Source organism: Camelina sativa, chromosome 16 (genome assembly GCF_000633955.1).
Source record: "Camelina sativa cultivar DH55 chromosome 16, Cs, whole genome shotgun sequence".
NCBI classification, from domain to species: Eukaryota; Viridiplantae; Streptophyta; class Magnoliopsida; order Brassicales; family Brassicaceae; genus Camelina; species Camelina sativa.
This window is the reverse complement of record NC_025700.1, coordinates 11032729-11043582: the sequence shown is the minus strand read 5'-3', so window position 1 is coordinate 11043582 and position 10854 is coordinate 11032729. Positions and strand designations below refer to the sequence as shown.

The 10854-nt window shown below is 38.7% G+C and overlaps 2 protein-coding genes across 2 annotated transcripts in view; one reads left to right on the top strand and one right to left on the bottom strand.

The window, feature by feature from the left end:
* On the top strand, positions 4349–7218 carry LOC104750334 (uncharacterized protein At4g02000-like). The gene has a single exon (XM_010472118.2). The coding sequence runs from the start codon at positions 5200–5202 to the stop codon at positions 6355–6357; it is 1158 nt and encodes a 385-aa protein (XP_010470420.1). The 5' UTR covers positions 4349–5199; the 3' UTR covers positions 6358–7218.
* LOC104750333 (transcription elongation factor SPT6 homolog) overlaps positions 7359–10854 on the bottom strand; it is a gene marked incomplete in the record, with an annotated part of 6956 nt that continues 3460 nt past the window's right edge. The window contains 5 exon segments of the mRNA XM_019238285.1: positions 7359–7816; positions 8013–8475; positions 8586–8795; positions 8902–10215; positions 10556–10723. Coding sequence (XP_019093830.1) covers positions 7359–7816; positions 8013–8475; positions 8586–8795; positions 8902–10215; positions 10556–10723 — 2613 coding nt within the window.

The window sequence follows — 10854 nt, the reverse complement described above, 5'->3', positions numbered from 1 at the left end:
ATTTTGGATCTGATCATAGACCGGTACTGGTAAAATTTATTAATGATCAGGAAACTTTTAGAGGACAGTTTCGCTTTGACAAAAGATTGGCTGATAATCCTGCTTGTATTGAAGCTATTTGCAGATCTTGGAATAATGAAATCTCTAAAGGTACGCATTCTACTATCTTTAGTATTGCGGAATGTAGAAGAGCTATCAGTGTTTGGAAAAAAACTTCTGATACTAATTCTCAGAATAGAATCAAGAGGTTGAGAAAAGAGCTAGATGATCATAAAAGTGCTCAATTTCCCTGCTGGCCTAGAATTGCGGTTATTAAAGAACAATTGGGATTCGCGTACAGTGAAGAGGAAGCCTATTGGAGACAAAAAAAAGTCGAGAGAAATGGTTGTGTGAAGGAGACAAGAATACAAGGTTTTTTCATGCAGTAGTAAATTCCAACAGAGTGAGAAAATCCTTGAGTTTTCTATTGGATGAGAATGGAAATGAACAGACATCAAATAGAGAAAAAGGAAAGGTTGCAACCTTATTCTTTGAGAATCTTTTTACTTCTTCTTATCCAAGTTCTACCAGTGCTTATTTGGAAGGTTTTCAAGTTAAAGTGTCATCAGTCATGAATCAGGAGCTAACTCAAGATGTTACGGAAGAGGAGATCTATAATGCAGTTTTTTCAATTAATAGTGAGAAGGCCCCAGGTCCGGATGGGTTCACTGCATTATTCTTTCAGAAACATTGGTCTTTGGTGAAGTCACAAATTATAAAGGAAGTATTGGGTTTCTTTCACACCGGAGTTCTTCCAGAGGAATGGAATCATACTCATTTGTGTCTCATTCCCAAGATCATAAACCCTCAGAGGATGACAGATATTAGACCCATTAGCCTGTGTTCGGTGTTGTACAAGATAATATCCAAAATTTTGTCCGCAAGACTCAAAAAGCACTTACCGGATATAGTCTCTCAGACTCAATCGGCCTTTGTATCTGAAAGGTTAGTCTCAGATAATATTCTTATCGTCCATGAGATTGTGCATAATCTGAGAACAAATGAGAAGATATCCAAGGAGTTTATGGTGTTTAAAACGGATATGTCAAAGGCTTACGATAGAGTAGAGTGGTCCTTTTTGGAAAGAATTCTGGTGGCTCTTGGTTTTAATCAGAAATGGATATCATGGATCATGGCTTGTGTATCATCTGTCTCTTATTCAGTTTTAATCAATGGTCAGCCTTATGGTCACATTAATCCAGGAAGAGGGATCAGACAAGGAGATCCACTGTCCCCGTTCTTATTTGTACTGTGTACAGAGGCTTTAATCCATATTCTCAATCAGGCTGAAAAGATGGGTAAAATTTCGGGCATCGAGTTTAACAATGCTGGCGTTTCAGTGAATCATTTGTTATTTGCTGATGACACTCTTCTAGTGTGTAAGGCTAATAAAGAAGAATGTGAAGAGATCATGGAGTGCTTATCTAAATATGGACAAATTTCAGGTCAAGTTATTAATTTGGATAAGTCAGCAGTAACCTTTGGGGCAAAAGTAGAAGAAGAAACAAAGACTTGGATTAAAAAGAGATCATGCATTCTTACTGAAGGAGGAACTGGGAAGTATTTGGGGTTACCTGAATGCTTAAGTGGATCAAAAAAAGAATTATTTGGGTTTATTAAAGCAAAGCTTCAGTCGAGAATGACAGGTTGGTATGCAAAGACATTATCCCAAGGGGGAAAGGAGATTTTGTTAAAGTCTATTGCTATGGCTTTTTAGTGTATGCAATGACCTGCTTTAAATTACCTAAAGGTCTATGCAAAAATCTGACTAGTGTTATGATGAATTTCAGGTGGAGTAATATGCAAAGCTCAAGGAAAATCCACTAGATAGGATGGCAGAGATTAACAATGCCTAAGGTGTTAGGTGGAATTGGATTCAAAGACCTTCAGTGTTTCAATCAAGCTTTACTAGCCAAACAAGCTTGGAGACTTTTTAATGAGAAAGACAACCTCTTCTATAAAATTTTTAAGAGCAGGTACTTTCTGAATACTGATATCCTTAATGCAACCAATGGAACTAGACCTTCTTATGCTTGGAGAAGTATCTTATATGGTAGAGATTTACTAATGGAAGGATTGACATGGGTTATTGGTAATGGTGAGCAAACTAAGGTTTGGATAGATAAGTGGCTTTTTGATGGACAAAATAGAAGACCAATGAATCTACAGGCTCTGATAGATATTGAGATGAAAGTGAGTCAGATTATTGATCCTTCCTCAAAGAACTGGAATCTGAATATGCTAAGAGATTTATTTCTCTGGAAAGATATTCAGATTTTGATAAGAAGAAGACCTTTGGTCTCGAGAGAAGACACTTTTTGCTGGGCTGGTACAAACAACGGTTTATATACAGTCAAGTCTGGTTATGATCTAATTAGTAGAAAAGTTCATCAAAATTTGTATCGAGAAGCTGCGGAAAATCCATCCTTAAATCCTCTTTTTGCAAGTATATGGAAGATACTAACTGCTCCAAAGATTAAAACTTTCTTCTGGAAGGTGTTAAGAGGAGCAGTTGCTGTTGAAGATAGACTCAGAACAAGAGGTATTCAGGTTGCAGATAGTTGTCTTATGTGTGGAGAGGAAAATGAAACAATCAACCGTATACTGTTTCAATGTCCATTGGCTAGACAAGTTTGGGCACTTTCTATTCTGCCATCTCCCGTGAATGGGTTTGGGGATTCTATTTACACAAATATGAATCATTTGATACAGATATCTCAGAATCAAGACATGCCTCAACAGTTAAAATCTGTAAGTCCTTGGATTATTTGGGTTTTATGGAAAAACAGAAATAAACTGTTGTTTGAAGGAGCTGGTTCGATGGCAAATAGAATTGTCGACAAAGCATATGATGATTGTCAACAATGGAGTTTAGCTCAGAATAGAGATATTCAATCAAGGAATAGTGAAGATTCCAAGGAAAAAAAGTGGATTCCTCCGAATTGGGGAGAGTTCAAGTGCAATATTGGATTTGCTTGGTCAAGGAAAAAACAATTATCTGGAGCGTCCTGGGTGGTAAGAGATTCAAGGGGCTTAGTTTTAATGCATAGTCGCAGATCATACTCTCAGGTACATTCTCTTTTTGATGCTAAACTTAGGAGTTGGGCTTGGGCATTAGATAGTATGAATAAGCACCATTTAGATAATGTAACCTTTGGAGCTTCCACCTCTGAGATTATTAAAGCTTTAAATAAACCAAAAGAGTGGCCAGCTTTAATAGGTCATATTGCTGAACTTTTAAGTTTCACCAAGGATAAACCTAACTGGTTTATGTGGATTGAACCTTTAAAGTGCAATAAAGGAGCTTCTGAAATAGCAATGAGTGTGATAACTGGGTTAAGGTTACATTCCTACATTGGTAAGGGTCATCCACAGTGGCTAGGAAACCTGTTTGAAGAGGAAAAAGTTAATTAGTATNTGCCTCAACAGTTAAAATCTGTAAGTCCTTGGATTATTTGGGTTTTATGGAAAAACAGAAATATACTGTTGTTTGAAGGAGCTGGTTCGATGGCAAATAGAATTGTCGAGAAATCATATGATGATTGTCAACAATGGAGTTTAGCTCAGAATAGAGATATTCAATCAAGGAATAGTGAAGATTCCAAGGAAAAAAAGTGGATTCCTCCAAATTGGGGAGAGCTCAAGTACAATATTGGATTTGCTTGGTCAAGGAAAAAACAATTATCTGGAGCGTCCTGGGTGGTAAGAGATTCAAGGGGCTTAGTTTTAATGCATAGTCGCAGATCATACTCTCAGGTACATTCTCTTTTTGATGCTAAACTTAGGAGTTGGGCTTGGGCATTAGATAGTATGAATAAGCACCATTTAGATAATGTAACCTTTGGAGCTTCCACCTCTGAGATTATTAAAGCTTTAAATAAACCAAAAGAGTGGCCAGCTTTAATAGGTCATATTGCTGAACTTTTAAGTTTCACCAAGGATAAACCTAACTGGTTTATGTGGATTGAACCTTTAAAGTGCAATAAAGGAGCTTCTGAAATAGCAATGAGTGTGATAACTGGGTTAAGGTTACATTCCTACGTTGGTAAGGGTCATCCACAGTGGCTAGGAAACCTGTTTGAAGAGGAAAAGGTTAATTAGTAGGGAGATAGGGGTTATAATATTTTACTATAGAAGAGGTTAAATTTTTCTTGTGTCTAGTAAGTATAGTCGGTTTAAGGAATAAGGAAACTTTAGATGTTGGAAACGTTTCCCGTCTGTGACAAATTTTTTTTGTTGTCTTCTGGTTTTTATAATACTTTTTTCTTACTAGTCTCTTTTTACGGTTTCACTCTTNGAATTGGGGAGAGCTCAAGTGCAATATTGGATTTGCTTGGTCAAGGAAAAAACAAGTATCTGGAGCGTCCTGGGTGGTAAGAGATTCAAGGGGCTTAGTTTTAATGCATAGTCGCAGATCATACTCTCAGGTACATTCTCTTTTTGATGCTAAACTTAGGAGTTGGGCTTGGGCATTAGATAGTATGAATAAGCACCATTTAGATAATGTAACCTTTGGAGCTTCCACCTCTGAGATTATTAAAGCTTTAAATAAACCAAAAGAGTGGCCAGCTTTAATAGGTCATATTGCTGAACTTTTAAGTTTCACCAAGGATAAACCTAACTGGTTTATGTGGATTGAACCTTTAAAGTGCAATAAAGGAGCTTCTGAAATAGCAATGAGTGTGATAACTGGGTTAAGGTTACATTCCTACGTTGGTAAGGGTCATCCACAGTGGCTAGGAAACCTGTTTGAAGAGGAAAAGGTTAATTAGTAGGGAGATAGGGGTTATAATATTTTACTATAGAAGAGGTTAAATTTTTCTTGTGTCTAGTAAGTATAGTCGGTTTAAGGAATAAGGAAACTTTAGATGTTGGAAACGTTTCCCGTCTGTGACAAAAAAATTTTGTTGTCTTCTGGTTTTTATAATACTTTTTTCTTACTAGTCTCTTTTTACGGTTTCACTCTTTTCAACCCTTTCTCAGTCTTATCCTTTCCTTCCCTTACATATCTTTTCTTACAAGATATGCTAAAGTCTATTTCCTTTATCTTATTATTAGTTTTTCATATATCTTATTTTACGTTAACCTCTTACTATATATATTTACTTTGAGTGGGTAGAGAAACACAATCTCCTTTTTGCTTTCATGTTTCTCTAAATTATGGCGGATGAAGATCCAGAATTGTTTGTCCCACATGAGGCTTATGCAGCTACGGTGGCTCGCAATAGGCTAAGTTTGATAGCTAGACCCCTTAACCCGAGAGCTCAAAACCTCTTTACTGTGATCTCTTCGCTACCAATAATATGGGGATTAGCAGCAAGAGTCCATGGAAGGGTTCTGGATGATACTTTTGTTCAGTTTCTATTCCAATCTGAGGTGGATCTTATTTCAGTTCAAAGAAGGGAACCATGGATATTCAACAATTGGTTTGTGGCTTTTCAGAGGTGGGAGGACCTTCCTGACTTTGATTTCCTCACAACAATAGATATATGGGTTCAGATGAGAGGAATCCCTCTTCCTTATGTTTGTGAAGAAACTGTAACACAAATAGCTGAAGCGCTTGGTGAAGTGGTGGAATTGGACTTTCATGATGCTACTACTACTCAGGTAGCTTATATCAGAATCAGAATTAGATTTGCCATAACTGATCGTCTAAGGTTCTTCCGAAGAGTTAGGTTTGATTCTGGGGAGACTACAGTAATCAGGTTTCAGTATGAACGTCTAAGAAGATTTTGTAGCAGGTGTTTGAGGTTCACTCATCTCAGGAACTATTGTCCTTTTCTCCAACCTCTACCTGTCACAAACACTGGTACTGCAGATAATTTGACTGATGGGAGAGAAAGATTTGCGTTGCATGATGAGCTCCATAGGTCAGACATGAATTTGCAAGCTCATAATTCTGATGATTCCCTTCCGGTACCTATCCGTCCACCTCCAAGAGTTGATACGCCACCTCTGAACCCAGATGAGATTGCAGCTGCAAGTCCTTATTTTCATCCTTCAAGAGATGAAAAGTTTCTGAATTTTGCTGTACCAATTCCTCAGACTCCTTGGAGACGCAATCAAACATCAATAGGCTCTAATATAACTCCAATAAGTGAGTATGAGATAACTTCCAGAGATGCAAGGAAGTTTGAAGTTGGAGAATGTTCGAGAAGACATGATGAAGATGAATCTGGTAAGAATTATGAAATGGAAGAGGATTTAAAGCGCAAAATCTCAGCAGTTGATAAGAATGAGGAAGAACGAAGGAAGCAAAAGCAAAAGGTTCATGAGTATAATGAGGGAGGGATTCTGAAACCTCCAAAGAAACGTTAAAGCTTTGACACTCTACTGATTCTGTCAACAATTTTTTGGAAATGTTGCTTAGGTTCAATGAATGCAGCCAAGGTCTTGAATAAGTGGATATGGTCTGAAATCTTTTTGGTAAGTGCATATCCAAGATGAGCAATATGGTGTTAACTCTTAGTTTATCTTTAAATCGGAAGTAAAAGTTTGGAATGGCTTGTACTTTTGTAGTTTAGAAAAATGGATTAGTGGGATCTGTTTGATCTAATCCATGGTTGAAAGTTTAGAAAGTCTGTAGAGCTCTGTAAGTGGAAGTTACCACTGTTGTAACACTTGCAACACTTTGTTATATATAAAATGGTAACACTTATGAGAAAAAAAAAAAGGCACAATTGGAACAAACACACAATTACACTGGTTCAAATATTTTTGGTGAGGGTGTTGATTTTAGAAAAAGTCACCATGGTATATAAGATATTATTTTCACGGTGGGCAATATTAATGGAACGGTTTATTTACGACACACGAACCGAATCCAACAGGATGGTTCAACGAATGTCAGACTTCTCAACTTGATTGATACAAAGACATATCTTTCTGCTTTACCAGACGAGAAACAAAATCGAGCTGCTCACAGTCTAGCACAATTTGGTTATTTGAACTGTAAATTTTATCCAGCTTCTGTAATATTACCTGATTGGTTACAAGAACATGTTCGATTGTTCGTAATGACATTTCTTATTAATATAAGTTTTATTTCAGGGAAACAAAAAGAAGATGTAAGCATCGCTTGAAAGACTTTCTTGGAAAATTAAAAAGTCAGGCAATACATAACCCGACAAGACTAATACCGTCAAGTTAAGACAAAAAGAAGGAAACAAAAAAAAAAAAGCAAAGATTTAAATTGAAAAATAAGGCACTTAGGCAGAGAGAGAGAAGCTAAAATTACTACTAATGTGTTTTTTTATGTCTTGTCTTAGACTTTGCAATTTAATTACCCAACCAGTAGTAGTAGCCGCGGTTATGTTTCTTCACCATCCACCACCACCGCCGCCACCGCTCTTTTGACTGCTGGATTCATTCCCCCAACCGCCCTCTCCATCGCTCTTTTTACCACCAGCCTTGTTTCCCCAACCACCATCTTCACTGCTCTTTTTACCGCCAGAATCATTTCCCCAGCCGCTCGCACCGTCACTCTTTTTCTCAGCAGTCTCGCTTCCCCAACCACCAGTACTCCCATCACCACCACCACCAGACTCATTACCCCAGCCACCTGCACCACTGCTCTTTTTACCAGTACTACTTCCCCAACCTCCATCTCCAGTTCCAGTATCGTTATTACCCCAGTCTCCATTCCCATCTTGTCTATCACCGTTCATATGATCTCTTCGTCCTCTGCCTCGACCACGACCGCGACCACCATATGGCCTTGGCGCTCCACTTGGATGCCCATCACGTCCACCACCATTTCTGTAATCACCACCCCTCCCTACAATACATTTGCACAATTTCGTGCAGAATCATAGTCAAGACCACATAAACAATATTAATATATGAATGCTTCTCAGCAACCAAAATCCAGATTACCAGAATCTAAATTAAATAAAATAAAAACCCCGACAAGTCAAACAATGACCACACAAGTCCTTCTATGCAAGTTAAAAACCAACTTTCAAATGTGTTACCTGAGCCTGAGCGATCTGAGTTTCCTTTCCAGCCTCCTTCATTATGAGAACTACCCCAACCACTTCCTCCAGATGAGCCACGGTCTGCTGGGCTTCTCATTGGTACCATGGCAGCAACAGACCGGATTGATGGCACTGACTCCTGCAATGGGTCATCAATATGCCTCTGGAAGTATGCCACAAGCCTATCAATGTCCTCAAACATCCTTTTCCTGAACTTAAATCCCTTAGGATATAAGCCTATATACTCATGATGTGGATTTGTGCTCCTTATATAAGACAGTATAAAGGTGCCTGGATGTTCATGAGAAATCCCAAAGCAGTAAACTATTCTTGAAGGATTTTCGCCCTTCTCGATCTTCAGAAGATCATCTACTTCTGATTTGGTCCCCTTTCGGAATTTCCGATAGTTGAGCATGGTCTTAAGATGAGATACCAAAGGATCAACATATCGATCCATGACCTGCAGTTATATGACATGGGGTCAGAGGAATCTTAAAACACTTAAAGGATGTTCAAGAATCAAATAAGTTTGTTCATTGATAGTACAACTAGATATATAAAACAACGAACCTCATCCAGATCCTCGAAGGTGTCCTCTCCAATTTTCAGGGTTTTCCCAATACACTGTAGGCTAGTGATGTCCTTGTTTTCTTTCCCACCTTCAACTATCTCCTTGTGAGCGTAAACTTCATCATAAATCTTGAGCGTCAAAGTTAAATAATTGAGTCCTCGAGAACTTGGACGAACAATGCTTTCTCCAAAGTCTTTGTCAGACAAATACTGTACGTGGCACCAACAAATAATCTCAGAGATTTCTCTAAATATATAACAAATGCATTTCATAAAACTCTACTAAGTACAAATGGAGAGTAAATATTTTGCATACCTCTGTAGCTTGGTCAGCAGTGATATTCTGAAAGCGAGGATGGACAATCATCCGGGACTTAAAATGCTTCCTCACTAGCTCTTTTTCCTTTCGAGCTTTCTCTTTTACAAGCTGGAGACTGTTTCTATCCTCATGGTAGTAAGCATCCACATTCTGGTTATGCTGGTGTCTGTTGTTTCTCATCTCACTTTCTTTGCAAATAAGGAACACCTGATACCTCTGCTTTTGAATTGATTTGATCTTGCATGTCAGGATATCGCCTTCTTTCAGTCGTTCCGATAACTCAACAATATCTCTCCCATCATCTGCGAAATCTTCCTTCGTAAGCATCCCAGTTAACCCAGAATCTAATACACATATGGCTCTTCCACCCTGTAATCTCCGAACACTAGCCTGCACAATTCTTCCCTCAGCTATGGTGTCTTCAGTTTCACCTGAAATCATATAAAATTCTTCATCTGGACTTGGGTCTTTAAAGGGTATCCGCCAATCCTGGAAACCAAAGCTCAATTCTCTCATGATATTACTATAGGTTTCCTTCTTATTCTCCCTTTTCTTGCTGGCAAGATACTCATCAAGGACCACTTTTCTCAATGAGCCTGGCCGATCTCTCACATGCTCTATTGCCATCTCTATCGCATCCTCATCATCATTTGAGTCACCTCTGACATCCTGATCATAAATATCTTTAGCCAATTCTTGGGCAAGGCTATATGACTCGGGATGTATTCGGGTGTCATCCAATAAGTCAATAAATTGACTGCTACTAGCAGCTAGCCCACTCCTGCGAATGCGCAAGAAACCGGCTGCATTTACAAAAACCTTTTTACCAAGCCCATGCATTATCAGGTCCTTGCGAACAAATATTGAACCAGCTCTCACAAGCGACCTCTGCAAGGATGCAGCTTTCCTAGGCCCAAGTCCAGAAATGAACTGTAAAGGAGAAAAAAACCACTCATGGCTAGCTGCCAAATTAATGTCGATTCCAACCTGGTTTGTTATGTCAACCATAACCTGCTCAACCATTCCGTACTTCTCGTCTACCTGAAGAAAATGCTCCAAGGGATGAAGCTTCCAAGACAAAATTTCCCTACCTGGACCGCATAAAGTGGCAGCCATTGCTAGTGGATTTTGGAGATAGCGTCCAAGAGCAACTGCACGTTTCACGATCCCTGACTGCTGAGGTAGCTGTTCACCCGAGATTCGAGAATTTTCATATAGTCTAGGAAGTGATTCATCCACATAAACAATGCTTAAATCATCCATTCCATGTCCAACATCTCTAGGCTTTTCCTCCACCATCTGGAATATGACCTGATATATAAAATAAAACATGACCAAGTTTACTAAGCAAGAAAAACAACAATGCAGACTAAAACACAACCAGATAACTTTGACAAGGTGAGCTACAAAAGCAGTGACTCAAGCTTACTACACCAGATATAACATCATCAATTTCGGGAAAGCAGTCAAACTCAAAAAGGTATATCAGTTCGAAAGTCCTGTTGATAAAACAGAAAATTGAGGACTCTACAGACAAAATTCCACAACCATATGAATGTAAGTGTAACAATATAAGATTAAACTCAGAACATGTATGTTGCATTAGCTAGAGTCGAAGAACATAGTTCCATTGTGTTTCATGAATCCTTACCTCATAAATATCATCCTTCAGGCGAGTACAAGACAAATTGACAGCTCCTAAAGCCACAACATGCGGTTGGTGGTCCATCATAAACTTTAAAACACGATCCTGGTCATTCTTTTTACGCTGCTGGTCATTGACATTTTGAGATCGTAATGTGAGGGATCCAGCATAGAGTACATCAAGCACCTCTCCCGATGAATCCAGCATCACAAACGTATTTGGTGGCTTTCCAGGTCCCCAACAACATGCCATGACCCTAGGCGCAACTTCCTCATCTGAGCTAATGTCCATTTCTTTCTTTTGAT